The sequence below is a fragment of the Stegostoma tigrinum genome, chromosome 41, assembly GCF_030684315.1.
Source record: "Stegostoma tigrinum isolate sSteTig4 chromosome 41, sSteTig4.hap1, whole genome shotgun sequence".
NCBI lineage: Eukaryota > Metazoa > Chordata > Chondrichthyes > Orectolobiformes > Stegostomatidae > Stegostoma > Stegostoma tigrinum.
In genome coordinates this window covers 16,941,041-16,956,380 of record NC_081394.1, presented here as the reverse complement: position 1 = coordinate 16,956,380, position 15,340 = coordinate 16,941,041, and the positions used below count along the sequence as shown (strand labels likewise).

At 44.1% G+C, this 15,340-nt stretch overlaps 1 protein-coding gene across 4 annotated transcripts in view; it reads left to right on the top strand.

Annotated features, from left to right (window-relative positions):
- Positions 1-15,340, top strand: part of LOC125448399 (deleted in malignant brain tumors 1 protein-like) — a 142,089-nt gene that overhangs the window by 94,574 nt on the left and 32,175 nt on the right. For all 4 annotated transcript variants that reach the window (XM_059641423.1, XM_059641422.1, XM_048523698.2 and 1 more), the window contains 3 exons: positions 2,766-3,071; positions 7,794-8,108; positions 11,705-12,019. In XM_059641423.1, coding sequence (XP_059497406.1) covers positions 2,766-3,071; positions 7,794-8,108; positions 11,705-12,019 — 936 coding nt within the window. The remainder of the gene's footprint in view (positions 1-2,765; positions 3,072-7,793; positions 8,109-11,704; positions 12,020-15,340) is intronic.

Below are 15,340 nucleotides of genomic sequence, written 5' to 3'. Positions count from 1 at the left end.
CCCAGAACATTACCTGGGTCTCTGGCATGAAAGTTCAGTGATACCACCACTAGGCCACTGCCTCCCTGCTTCATGCCTTACATAAATGCATCAGGGTATTAGAACAGAATGCAGAGTATAGTATTACAACTACAGAGAAGATGCAAAGAAAGATCAACTCTAATATATCCAAGTTCCATTCAATCGTCTGATAACAGCAGGGAAGAAGCTGTTCTTGAATCTGTTGGTATGTATTCTCAAACTTTTGTGTCTTCTGCCTGACAGAAGAGGGTGGAAAAGAATATAGCCTTATAGTTGGCTACTTTCCTGAGGCAGCGAGAAGTATAGTCCCAGTTGATGGGTGGAAGGCTGGTTTTCATGATGCATTGGGCTGTGTTCAAGACTCTGTAATTTCTTAGCTCACATAAATGGGAAGAAAGGAGGCAAAGGATGTTACTTTATTGAATGTTGGTCTCTAAAGAGTTCTTTTCTGCTGCAGTTGACCACTTCCAAGCTCATTGCATGGAATGTCCTCACGACATAAATGCCGTGCATGTGGCAGAGCTGTACAGGCTTTGGTGAGGTCACAGCTGGAGCACCGTGTGCTATTCTGGTCTCCATATTATAGGAAGGATGTGATTCCACTGGACAGAGTGCAGAGGAGATTCACCATGGTATTGTCTGGGACGGAGCATTTCAGTGATGAAGTGAGAGTCTCAATGAGCTCAAGTTTTTTTTTAGAGCGCACAAAGCTGAGGGGGAACCTGATAGAGTTGTGAAGGATTATGAGTGAAATGGACAGGGGGAATACAAAGCATGTGTTCCCCTGATTTGAAGGGTCAAAAACAAGAGCACATCATTTGAAAGTAAAAGGCAGGAGGTTTAGAGGAGAATTTGACAATTATTTCACCCAGAGGGTGGTGGGGGACAAGTGCACAGCCGGGGAGGGATGTTGAGGCAGGAAGCCTCACAATCTTTAAAAAGTACTTGGATGAATACTTGAAGTGTCATAAAATTCAAGGCTATCATCCTAGTGCTGGGAAAGCAGGACTAGTGTAGATTTAGTGTAGCTTTGGTAGTAAAGTCTCAGTGTGCCGAAGGACCCATCTATACTATATGATTGATGATACTATTTAGTCTAGCTTTGGTGAGTACAGGCTCGATGGATCAAAGGGCTTCTCTATACTGTACAATCAATGATCCCATTTAGTGTAGCTTTGGCTGACACAGACCCGATGGGCTGAAGGGCCTATTTTGTGCTGTGCCATCTGATGATCCCACAGTAAATCAGGTTGTGAGCCTAAAGTTCAGTGAAAGTTTCATGATGCCTGCTGAGTGGTCAGCATGCTTTCCTCCATTGAAGGTCCTCAGATCACTTATCTGGAGAGTAAAGAAAATTTCACCACTAACTGAGGAACTGGTGGATGTGAGTAGAAATACAAGATTTAAAAGGCATTTGTATGAGTACATGAATCAGAAAGGTTTGGACGGAAATGGAGCAGGCAGATGGGATTAGTTTAGAGATAGTAGGAACTGCTGATGCTGGAGAGTCTGAGATAACAAGGTGTTAAACTGGATGAACACAGCAGGCCAAGAAGCATCAGAGGAGGAGGAAGGCTGACGTTTCGGGTCTGGACTCATCTTTAGAAAATTTTCTTTCCTGGTCCTCTGATGCTGCTTGTGTTCATCCAGCTCTGCACCTGGGGCAAGTTTAGTTTGGGATTACATTTGACGTGGACTGGTTGGACTGAAGGCTCTGTGACCATGCTGTACCAACATTAGAAACAAAAGAGTGGATATGTGGGAAATTTAAAAGTTATGCACTTGGCGCAGTCACATCAGGAAGTGAAACTTACACCTTGAACTGCATCCATGGACTACTGGGGGAGAACAAGAGACCACATACAAGGTTTCTTGGTCAAACATCTACTTTTTGAGCTTCAACTTTTTTTTCATCTTTGCCTTTATCTCCAAACAGCAACCTGTCACTTCACCCATTTGAGTGTAGTCAATGACAGGATGAATTCAATGTTTAAGAGCTTTGTTTAGAATTTCAAAGGTCAAATAGTGATCTGACCAAAGATATTAATAGGAAATCACGGGATTGAAAAAGATAAACTATTTCCATTAGTTGGGGATTCTACAACTAGTGAGGCCGCAGTCTGCAAGTGAGGGCCAGACCATTCGGGAGAGTTGTTAGGAAATGCTTCTACACACAAAGGGCGGTAAAGGTTTGAAACTGTCTTCTACAAATGGCAGTGGATGCTAGATCCGTTATTAACTTTAATCTGAAAGAAATGCATTTTTCTTAAGCAAAGATATTAAGGGGATAGGGGACCAAAGGCAGGTCACAGCCAGGATCTCAATGCACAGCATAACAGACATGGGGGTGCTGAATGACCTACTCCTGTGTCGACAGTACGTGGAAAAGGAGTCAGCCCAGTAAAGTGCTCCACTGTGGATGGCTGCACTGCTGCCTCACAGCGCCAGGGACCCAGGTTCAATTCCACCCACAGGTGACTAACTGTGTAGAGTTTGCACATTGCCCCCATGTCTGTGCGTGTTTTCTCTGGGTGCTGTGGTTTCCTCCCATAGTCCAAAGCTGTGAGGCTGGGTGGATTGACCATGCCAAATTGCCCATAGTGTTCAGGGATGTGTAGATTAGGTGGATGGGTCTGGATGGGAAGCTCTGTAGGTTGGTGTGGACTTGTTGGGCCGAAAAGCCTGTTTCCACACTGTAGGGATTCTATGATAATGCCAGTGTCATTTTTTAAATTTGTCTGCAGATCACCCACCAAAGCCCATTTTGTCACTTGAAATGAAACGTGAAATCTTCACAACAAAGGAGACAATCCAATTAAAGTGTACAGCTCACAATTATTATGCGGGCAGTACATTTTATTTGAAGAAAACTGGGGACAGTTCCTTCAGTGCCTCTCAAACTGCTCCAGAAGGGGCTTACAGTGTGATCTTCTTCATCCACGATGCGGATCTGAGCCATGGTGGGAACTATACATGCCACTATCAAACAAACAGCTCAGGAAAGCCTCTGAATTCAAGCAGCAGTGACTCTGTAATTGTGGTCGTCACAGGTAAGCAAGGGTGCATGAATAGCAGCAGCACATTGTCCACCCATTGCAATTCATCAATCCTATCAAACCGTCCCCAGTGACCTGATCTCTGTGACCTCACAATCAGGAAACAAACTTTGTCACTTTGTAACATTATAAACAAAATTTTAAAATGCCAGAAAAATCTCAGCGTGTCTGGCAGTATTTGTGGAGAGAGAGCAGAGTTAATGTTTTGGGTCAGATGAACTCCTGTTCAGAACTTTTCCTATTTATTGCTGTCAAATGTACCAAGATACAGTGAAAAGTGTTGCTTTGCATGCTGTACAGGCAGACCATACCATACAAAGTACATTAAGGCAGCAGGACAGAGTGCAGACTACGGTGTTACAGCCACCCAGAAGATTCAGAAAGAGATGTTACCATTTGAGAAGTCCATACATAAGTCGGATACCAGCGGAAAACAGGCTGTTCTTGAATCTGTTCGTACATATATACAAACTTGATGTGTCTTCTGCCTGACAGAAGAGGGTGGAAGAGAGTGTGACTGGTGTGGGAGGGGTTTTTTATTATGTTCGCTGCCTTCCCAAGGCAGCAGAATGTATTGATGGAGTAAATGGAAGGAAGGCTAGTTTGTGTGATGGACTGGGCTGTGTTCATGACTCTACGTAGTTTCTTGTGGTCTTGGGAAAATCAGGTACCATATAAGCTGTGATGCATCCAGATAAGATGCTTTCTGTGGTGTGTCTATAAAAATTGGTAAGATTCTTTGTGGACATGCCAAATCTCCTTAGTCCCTGGGGAGGTAGAGGCATTGGTGTACTTCCTTGACCATTGCATCAAGAGAAAAATTGTTGGGCAGACAAAAACTATGTAACGATCGGCCCGTTTTGAATTGTTGCTAATGGGGACTGCAATGAGTTGTTAGTGGTAGCTGCCCATGTGATGACAAGGCCTGGTTTCTGGGGATTGGGCCATGGAAATGGGAGTAGGTGCCTCATGCCCTAAAATTGTTGAACTCTGTATTGAGTGCAGAAGGTGGCAGAGTTCCCAAGCAGAAAATGAGATGTTTCTCTTCTAGCTTGTGCTGAGCTTTGTTGGAACACTGCAGCAAGCCTGAGACAAAGATTTTGGTCAGGTGAACACCGTGGTATGTTGAAGTGGCAAGCAATTGAAAGATCAGGGCCCTTTTTAGAACATAGAACATAGAACATAGAACAGTACAGCACAGAACAGGCCCTTCAGCCCACAATGTTGTGCCGACCATTGATCCTCATGGATGCACCCTCAAATTTCTGTGACCATATGCATGTCCAGCAGTCTCTTAAATGACCCCAATGACCTTGCTTCCACAACTGCTGCTGGCAACGCATTCCATGCTCTCACAACTCTCTGCGTAAAGAACCTGCCTCTGACATCCCCTCTATACTTTCCACCAACCAGCTTAAAACTATGACCCCTCGTGCTAGCCATTTCTGCCCTGGGAAATAGTCTCTGGCTATCGACTCTATCTATGCCTCTCATTATCTTGTATACCTCAATTAGGTCCCCTCTCCTCCTCCTTTTCTCCAATGAAAAGAGACCGAGCTCAGTCAACCTCTCTTCATAAGATAAGCCCTCCAGTCCAGGCAGCATCCTGGTAAACCTCCTCTGAACCCTCTCCAAAGCATCCACATCTTTCCTATAATAGGGCGCCCAGAACTGGACGCAGTATTCCAAGTGCGGTCTAACCAAAGTTTTATAGAGCTGCAACAAGATCTCACGACTCTTAAACTCAAACCCCCTGTTAATGAAAGCCAAAACACCATATGCTTTCTTAACAACCCTGTCCACTTGGGTGGCCATTTTAAGGGATCTATGTATCTGCACACCAAGATCCCTCTGTTCCTCCACGCTGCCAAGAATCCTATCCTTAATCCTGTACTCAGCTTTCAAATTCGACCTTCCAAAATGCATCACCTCGCATTTATCCAGGTTGAACTCCATCTGCCACCTCTCAGCCCATCTCTGCATCCTGTCAATGTCCCGCTGCAGCCTACAACAGCCCTCTACACTGTCAACGACACCTCCGACCTTTGTGTCGTCTGCAAACTTGCTGACCCATCCTTCAATTCCCTCGTCCAAGTCATTAATAAAAATTACAAACAGTAATTTTTCTTTTGCAGAAAGAATGTAGGTGCTCTGCGAAGCAATCACCCAGTCTATGCCATATTTCCCCAGTGCAGAGGAGGCCACATTGTAAGCTATTCAATCATGGCTCAATCCCATTCTCCCGCTTTCTCACCATAACCATTGATCCCCTAATTTATCAAGAGCCTCTCCATCTCAGGCTTAAATGCACTCAATGACCTGGCCTCCATGGCCTTCTGTGGCAGTGAATTCCATGATTCACCACTCTCTGGCTAAAGAAGCTTCTCCTTATCTCCATTCTAAAAGGTCTTCTGTTTACTCTAAGGCTCTGTCTTTGGGCCCTAGTCGCTCCACCCAATGGAAACATCTTCCCAACATCCAGTCTGTCCAGGCCATTCTCTATTCTGTAAGTTTCAATTAGATCTCCCCTCATCCTTCTAAACTTCAATGAATGCAGTCCCATCGTCTTCAGCTGTTCCAAATGTGTTATGCTTCTCATTCCTGGGACCATTCTCGTGAACCTCCTCTGAGCCCACTGCAAGGCCAGTCCATCCTTCCTGAGATATGGGACTGCACGCAATACTCCAAATGTGGCCTGACCAGGGGCTTATAAAGCCTCAGTAGTACATGCCTGCTTTTATGTTCAAGCTGTCTCAAAATAAATGCCAACATTGCATATGCTTCTCATTGATATGTCTCTAAACTCCATTCTCCTGCCTTCTCACTGTAATCTTTGATCCCCTGACTAATAAAGAACTATTAATCTCTGTCTTAAGCGCACAACTTGGAATCCACAGCCTTTTGTGACAATGCTTTCCACAGATTCACCCTCCTCTAGCTGAAGGAATTCCTCCTCGTTTCAGTTCTAAAAGGAGAAAATGTCAAATACTAGGAGATTTAGGTTTAAAGTGAGGGGGGAAAATTCAAAGGAGATGTGCGGAGCAAGATTTTTTTAAACTGAAAATGGTAGGTAATTGGAATGCGCTGTAAATCCCTTCTCTCTGACGCTGTGCGCGTGGGTCCTAGCCTCTCCTACCAGTGGAAACATTTTCTCCATGTCGACTGTATCCAGGTCTCTCAGCATTCTCTAAGTTTCGATCAGATTCCCCCACATCCTTTTAAACTCCATGGAGTATAGACCCAGAGTCCTCAACCTCTCCTCATATGACAAGTTCCTCATCCCCAGGATCTTTCTTGTAACCCCCACCATGCCACCCCACCCCGCCCCCGGACCCCTCCAAGCCCAGCACATCCTTCTTCAGTTACAAGGCGCAAAACTGCTCACAATATTCCAAATGTGGTCTGACCAGAGCCTTATACAGCTTCAGCAGGACATTTCTTCTCTTGTATTCTAACCATCTCAAAATGAATGCTAACATTGCAGTTGCCTTCCTAACTGCCAACTGAATCTGCCCATTAACCTGAAGAGAATCCTGAACTCTGACTCCCAAGTCCCTTTGTGCTTAAGAATTCCAAAATAGACTACGCTTTAATTTTTCCTACCAATGTGCATAACCTTACACTTTCCCACACTGTATTCCATCTGCCACTTCTAGTCTGTCTAAATCTTTTTGCAATGTCCCTGCTTCCTCAACAGTACCTTTCCCATCTATCATTGTGCAAACTGCAGACTGAGCAACAATGCCGTCAGTTTCTTCGTCCAATCAGGAATGTATAAAGTGAATAGGCGTGGTCCCAACATTGACCCACTAATCACTGGCTGCCTTCCTGAAAAAAGACCCCTTTATCACTACTCTCTGTGTTCTACCAGTCAGCCAGTCCTCTATCCATGCCAGTAACTTGCCCCTAATATCATGGGCTCTTATGTTATTTAGCAGCCTCCTGAACAGCACTTGACAAAGGGCCACTGGTATACCGAATAGGTCACCTCCACTGGTTAGCTACTCCTTTTAGATTCTTAGAGCCATAGAGTCCTATAACATGGAAACAGACCCTTCAGTCCAAATCATTTATGCTGCCCAAGATTCCCAAACTAAACTAGTCCCATTTGCCTGCATTTTGCCCATATCCATATAAAATTTCCTATTCATGCCCCAATCCAAACGTTTTTTAAATGTTGTACCTATCACTTTAGGAAGTGCTCGCCCACCACCCTGAACTTTGAAGTTAGTGAAGTTGCCTCCTCACAACACAATTCACATCCTTTCCCCCTGACCAAATTGAAGGCCTGTTGGCTCTTAAGCTCAATTGTTTCTTGTAGCTGCTTGGGTGTGGTATCCCACACTCCTACAGAAACCAGAGGTCTGCTTTGATGTTGCCAGGTAAACCAATGTGGATGAATGTGCATTTATCACTTCCTTTGGAAGCTTGTTCCATGTACACACCACCTTTTGTGAAAATGTTGCCCCTCAGGTCCCTTCTAAATTTTTCCCCTCTCACCTTAAATCCATGCCCTCTAATTTTGAACTCTCCAACTACAGAGAAAAGACTTTTATCAATCACCTTATCCATAAACCTCAAGAAGGTCACCCCTCAACCTTCTGCATTCTCGGGAAAACAGTCCCAGCCTATCCAGCCTTTCTTCATAACTCAAACCCTCTAGTTTCAATAACATCTTGGTAAACCCTTTCTGTACCATTTCCAATTTAATAATAGATTTGATTCAGATGCGGTTGGTGAATGGGACAGATCCATGTTCTGGAAGAGTTGAACTTAATTACAAAGACATTTGGGGAGCAGTTTGTGATGATGAGTGGGACATAGAAGATGCAAACGTTGCTTGTAAGCAAATGGGCTGTGGACCAGCCAGTTCAGCTCCTGGGAGTGCTCAGTTTGGAGAAGCCACTGGAATGTTCTGGTTGGACGACATTGAGTGTAAAGGACATGAGTTGAACTTATTCCAGTGTCCATCAAGCCCAGGTGGAAAACACAACTGCCACGCAGAAGAGGCAGCATCTGTTATTTGCTTAGGTGAGCTTTGTGTTTTTTGTTCTTTCCTCATAAATGTCATTAAGTTAACTTCAAGGAAAAAAAAATGCAGAAAATTGTGTTGATGATTCATAAGTACATGCATGCTTGCATAATTATAGAGTCAGAGTCATAGAGCACAAAAACAGGCCCTTTGGCCAACTCATCCATATCGACCAGATTTCCTGGACTGAACTAGCCCCCTTTACCTGTGCTTGGCCCATATCCTTCTAAATCTTTCCTAACCACGTGCCCATCCAGATGTCTTTTAAATGTTATGATTGTCCCCGCCTCTACCATTTCGTCTGGCAGCTCGTTCCAAACGAGCGCCACGCTCTGCATGAAAAAGTTACCACTCAGGTCTTCTTTAAATTTTTCACCTCACCTTAAACCTGTACCCTGTCGTTTTGCACTCCCTGGCCCTGGGGAAAAGACCTTGCCGTATCTATGCCCCTAGTGATTTTATAATACTCTATACAGTCACCTCTCCTTACAACTCATACCTTCCAGTCCTGGCAACATCCTTGTAAGTGTTTTCTGCACCCTTTTCAGTTTAACAACATCCTCCTACTAGCAGATTGGCCAGAATTATACACTTTATTCAGAAAATGGCCTCACCAATGCACTCTACTGCTGTGACATGATGTCCCAACTCTTACATTCATTATATAAGGCAAGTATAGTTAGGGCAGCACGGTGGCTCAGTGGTTAGCACTACAGCCTCACAGCACCAGGGACCCGCATTCGATTCCAGCCTCAGGCGACTGTCTGTGTGGAGTTTGCACATTCTACCCGTGTTTGCGTGGGTTTCCTCTGGTGCTCCCGTTTCCTCCCACAGTCCAAAGATATGCAGGCTAGGTGGATCGGCCATGCTAAATTGCCCTCGTGTTCAGGGGTGTGTGGATTATGGGGGATGGGTCTGGGTGAGATGCTTCAAGCGGCGGTGTGAACTTGTTGGGCCAAAGGGCCTGTTTCCACACTGTAGGGAATCCAATCTAATACCTTCTTAACCACCCTCTCCACCTGTAATACCATTTTCAAGGAACTATATACCTGCACTCTCTATTCAACAAAACTCCCTAGGGCCCTACCATGAGCTGTGCAAGTCCTGTTCTGATTTGACTTACCAAATGCAACACTTCACACTTATCAAAATTAAACTCCATCCACCACCCCTCACCCCATTGGCTCAGGTGATGAAGGTCCCCTTGCACTCTTAGATAATCTTCTTCACTGTCCGCTGTGCCACCAATTTCGGTGTCGTCTGCAAACTTACTAACCATGCCTCCTAAATTCTCATCCAAATTGTAAGTATAAATGACAAAGAACCAGGGACCAAGAACCAATCCTTGCAGCACACCACTGGTCACAGGCCTCCAGTTCAAATACCAACTCTCCACCACCACCTGTCTTCTGCTGTCAAGCCAATTTTGTATCCAATTGGCCTTTCTCCCTAGATCCCATGTAACCTTAACTTACTAACCAGTGTACCATATGGGACCTTACTCATGCAGTGAAGTGCTGGGTGCTATGAAAATGTCAAATTCCCCACCTGTAACAATTTAGAGTACATAGAGTCCTTCATCAGATCTATTCTGAGCCAACCTTTCCTACAATTTCCCGCTTTCGTCCACTAGCTGCACAGCATTGAATGGTTATGACACTTTGAGTGCTCATCCAAGTATTTTTTGAAGGTTGGGAGATTTCCTGCCTCAAATAACCTCTCGGGCAGTGCTCTCCAGACACCCATCCTCCCTCTGGGTAAATTTCCTTCCTCTCAAATCACCTCCAAACATCACTTGAAAATTATTACTCCCCCTCATTGTTGACCCTGTGGCTTAGTGGAAGAGAATTTAGCAACCTTTAACAATCATAGAATCCCTACAGTGTGGAAGCAGGCCATTTGGCCCAACAAGTCCACACCATGCCTTGGAGCATCCCACCCAGTCGCACTGACTTGTATATAGTAGATTAAGACGTTACCTGATTTGAGTTCTTTAAAGTGATTAAAGGATTTAATAGGTCAGAGGGACAGAAACTACTTCCTGTGATGGGGGAGAGTCTTGTTGAATGGTGGGGTAGGTTTGAGGGGCTGAAGTGTCTACTTGACCCATCCCCCTATAACCCACCTAAACTACACATCCCTGGGCACTACAGGACAATTTAGCATGGCTGATCCACCCAGCCTGTGCATCTTTGGAGGAAACCGGAGCACCTGGAGAAAACCCACACAGATACAAGAAGAATGTGCAAACTCTGTGCACAGAGTCACCCAAGGGGGAATCAAACCTGGGCTCCTGGTGCTGTGAGGCAGCAGCGCTAACCACTGAGCCGCCGTGCCACCCACAAAGTACATGTGGTGCAATTGGTTCCCATGTTATCTTTGAATTGTGCTCAATCAGTGAAGAGATTTGTTGCGACAGTGCAAGCCCGAGGTACTATCATAGACTTGCTGAATCGATGACTTTGAGAAATCAGAGGAATTTAGATAAGAGGGTAACACCAGTGGTCCCTAATGTTAGTGCCTCACCCCTCATTCTTGCCATTGAAAAGCAAAAACCAGCCTAACTTTGCATGCACAAGCACAGAAAACCTCATTTTGCTATTGCGTGTAGCCATACAGACAGAAAATTCACTTGTTGTACAACAGCACAGAATTTTCCGAGATTAAACTGACCTGCATCAACATGCACAGGAGAATGTTAGGACGGGCAATGGCGTATTTTATTTTTAAATTCATTTACCAGATGTGCACTTTGTCCAGCATTTATTCCTGACCCTTACTGCCCCAGAGAGCAATTAAGAGTCAACAACATTGCTGTTGAGTCTGGAGCCACATATAAGCCAGACCAGGTAAGGATGGCAGATTTCCTCCCCTGAAGGGCATTAGTGAACCAGATTTTTCCAACAATCAGAAATGATTTCATGGTCATCATTAGATTCTTAATTCCAGATTTTTATTGAATTCAAATACCACCATCTGCCAATTTGAATCCAGGTCCTCTGAACATTGCCTGGGTCTCTGAATTAACAGTTCAGTGATAATACCACAAAGCTATTACCTCAGGAAGGCTTTTCCCTGGTTGTCAAAAGACTTTTAATTCCAGACTTTTTAAAAATTTCATTCAAACTGCCTCAGTCTCAATGTTCAAACAACTGAACAGCAAATCAGAGGCTAAAAAATGTTGATGATTCTCCCTTGCTTCTCTCAAAATGCCTCTTTCACTAAAGGGAAAATATTTATGGGATCTGGAGTCGGCCATTCAGCCCCTCAAGCCTGCGCTGCCATTCAATAACTGATTTGTGGTCTAACTCCATAGGCCTGCCTTTGATCCTTAATTCACTTAATACCTTTGCTTAACAAAAAATGATCTCTCTCAGATTTAAAACTAACAACTGATCCGGCATCCACTGCCATTTGTGGAAGGAAGTTCCAAATCTGTCCCACCCTTTGTGTGTAGAAGTGCTTCCTAACATTTCTACTGGTCCTAATTCTCAGACTACCCCTCCCTAGTTCTAGAATCGCTAACCAGTGGAAGTGCTCTATACGGTGTATCTTAAATATCTTCAATTATCTTAAATACACTTCCCTCCTTTAGATCCGATTTCACTGCGATTCATGAATGGGACGGACAAGTGTTCTGGGAGAGTTGAAGTCTATTATAACAACAGCTGGAAAGCCATCTGTGACAATGGTTGGGACATAGATGATGCCAATGTCGTTTGCCGTCAACTGGGCTGTGGGCAAGCCAGATCTGCTCCAGGGGGTGCCCATTTTGGCATGGAGCCTGGAGACTTCTGGTCATATACAGTCAAATGTAAAGGAACTGAGTCCAACCTCATCCAATGTCAAGCAACTTCAATGGAAGGAGACCATTGCAGTTTGGGATACACTGCTTCTGTTATTTGTTCAGGTAAGGGTTTATTCACATGTTTTAAGTAATGTCCATGCCACACATATACCAGACAATGAACATCTCCAAGAAGAGAAAATCTAACCACAGGCCTTTTGATGTTCACTGGTATCACTGAATTGGCTCCTTCTGCTATCAACATCCTAGTACCCTTTAATATCATTGCTGAACAAACATTGACCTTTCTCAGATTTAAAACTAACAGAAACCTCTGCTGTTTGTGAAAGAGACTTCCACATCTTGATCACTCTTTGTGTGTTGAAGTGCTTCCTAACATCTCTCCTGAATGGTCTGGCCCTAATTCTCAGACTATGCCCTCCCCAGTCCTAGAATCACCAACCAATGGAAATAGTTTATCTTTATCTGCTCTGTCTTTTCTCATAAATGTCTTGAAGAATTCTGATCACCCCTTAACTTTCTAAATGCTAGAGAAAGGCCTAATTTGTAGAATCTCTCTTCATAATTTAACCCCCCCAGCCCAGGTATCATTCTTGTAAACCTACATTGTACTCCCTCCAAGGCCAATCTATGCATCTTAAGGTGTGGTGCCCAGATTTGCTCCAAGAGTGGTCAAACCAAGGTTTTGTATAACTGCAACATACCTTATTTGACCTTGTACTCTAATCCTCCAGATAGAAAGGCCAGCATTCCATTAGCTCTCTTCAATGCCTTGTGGCAATCATCGAGAAATGTAAGGGCAGGCTGCACATAGTGAATCTGTTTTGGGCACACCTGATGTAGCAAGGTGGAGTGTAGGGCGCAAGAGATGTAAGTGCCAAGTTTGGAATGCAGGGGAAATATTACTATTGCAATGCTTGACAGATAGAGATACCTCCTCCCCTTGCTATGAGATCTTGTTCTCCTGGATTCTGCCAAACTTATAATAATAGGCTTAGTTATGTATGTGCATCCACAGAGCATGGTATACAAAATCTGAGACAAAACCAATAATTACGAAACAAAATTCACCATGCATTTGAATTTCTCACCATGATTGAATTGTGAAAATGATATCATAGAGTCATACTGCAGGGAAACAGGCCCTTCAGCCCAACTTGTCCATGCAGACCAGGTCTCCAACTAGTTCCGTTTGCCTGTGTTTGGCCCATATCTCTCTAAACATTTCCTACTCATGTACATATTCCTGTGTTTTTGAAATATTGTAATTGAACTTGCTTCCACCACCTCCTCTGGCAGCTCATTCCATACATGCACCATCCTCTGAGTTGAAGAGTTGCCCCTTGATTTCCTTTTAAATCTTTCTCCTCTCACCTTAAACCTATGGCCCCTAGTTTTAGACTCTCATAACTTGGGAAAAATACCTTAGCTACTCACGTAATCTATGCCTCTCATGATTTTATAAATCTCTATAAGGTCAACCTTCGGCCTCCTACGCTCCAGGAAAAAAGTCCCAGCATCTTACATAGATTACATAGACTACATATAACATTACAGCACAGTACAGGCCCTTCGGCCCTCGATGTTGGCCGACCTGTCATACCGATCTCAAGCCCATCTAATCTACACTATTCCATGTACTTCCATATGCTTGTCCAATGACGACTTAAATGTGCCTAAAGTTGGCGAATCTACTACCGTTGCAGGCAAAGCGTTCCATTCCCTTACTACTCTCTGAGTAAAGAAACTACCTCTGACATCTGTCCTATATCTTTCACCCCTCAATTTAAAGCTATGTCCCCTCGTGCTCGCCGTCATCATCCGAGGAAAAAGGCTCTCCCTATCCACCCTATCTAACCCTCCGATTATATTATATGTTTCAATTAAGTCACATCTCAACCTTCTTCTCTCTAATGAAAACAGCCTCAAATCCCTCAGACTTTCCTCATAAGACCTTCCCTCCATACCAGGCAACATCCTAGTTAATCTCCTCTGCAGCCTTTCCAAAGCTTCCACATACTTCTTATAATGCGGTGACTAGAACTATACACAATACTCCAAGTGCGGCCGCACCAGAGTTTTGTACAGCTTCACCATAACCTCTTGGTTCCGGAACTCGATCCCTCTATTAATAAAAGCTAAAACACTGTATGCCTTCTCAACAGCCCTGTCAACCTGGGTGGCAACTTTCAAGGATCTGTGTACATGGGCACTGAGATCTCTCTGCTCATCTACACTGCTAAGAATCTTGCCATTAGCCCTGTACTTTGCCTTCTGGTTACTCCTACCAATGTGCATCACCTCACACTTGTCTGCATTAAACTGCATTTTCCACCTCTCAGTCCAGCTCTGCAGCTTATCTATGTCTCTCTGCAACCTACAGCATCCTTCGTCACTAACCACAACTCCACCGACCTTAGTGTCGTCTGCAAATTTACTAACCCATCCTTCTACTCCCTCATCCAAGTCATTTATAAAAATGACAAACATCAGTGGACCCAACACCGACCCTTGTGGTACACCACTAGTAACTGGTCTCCAGGGTGAACATTTCCCATCAACTACCACCCTCTGTCTTCTTTCAGCAAGCCAATTTCCGATCCAAACTGCTATATTTCCCACAATTCCATTCCTACGCATTTTGTACAATAGCCTATTGTGGGGAACCTTATCGAACGCCTTGCTGAAATCCATATACACCACATCAACTGGTTTACTCTCATCTACCTGTTTGGTCACCTTCTCAAAGAACTCAATAAGGTTTGTGAGGCACGACCTTCCCTTCACAAAACCATGCTGACTGTCCCTAATCAATTTATTCTTTTCTAGATGATTATAAATCCTATCCCTTATAACCTTTTCCAACACTTTACCAACAACTGAGGTAAGGCTCACTGGTCTATAATTACCAGGGTTGTCTCTACTCCCCTTCTTGAACAGGGGAACCACATTTGCTATCCTCCAGTCTTCTGGCACTATTCCTGTAGACAATGACGAGTTAAAGATCAATGCCAAAGGCTCGGCAATCTCCTCCCTGGCGTCCCAGAGGATCCGAGGATAAATCCCATCCGGCCCTGGGGACTTATCTATCTTCACCTTCTGAAGGATTTCTAATACCGCTTCCTTGTGAACCTCAATCCCACCTAGTCTAGTAGCCTGTATCTCAGTATTCTCCTCGACAACATTGTCATTTTCTAGATTGAATACTGTTGAAAAATATACATTTAGCGCTTCCCCTATCTCCTCTGACTCCACACACAACTTGCCACTACTACCCTTGATTAGGCCTAATCTTACTTTCGTCATTCTTTTATTCCTTAAATACCTATAGAAAGCCTTAGGGTTTATCCTGATCCTATCTGTCAACAACTTCTCATGTCTCCTCCTGGCTCTTCTGAGCTCTCTCTTTAGGTCTTTCCTGGC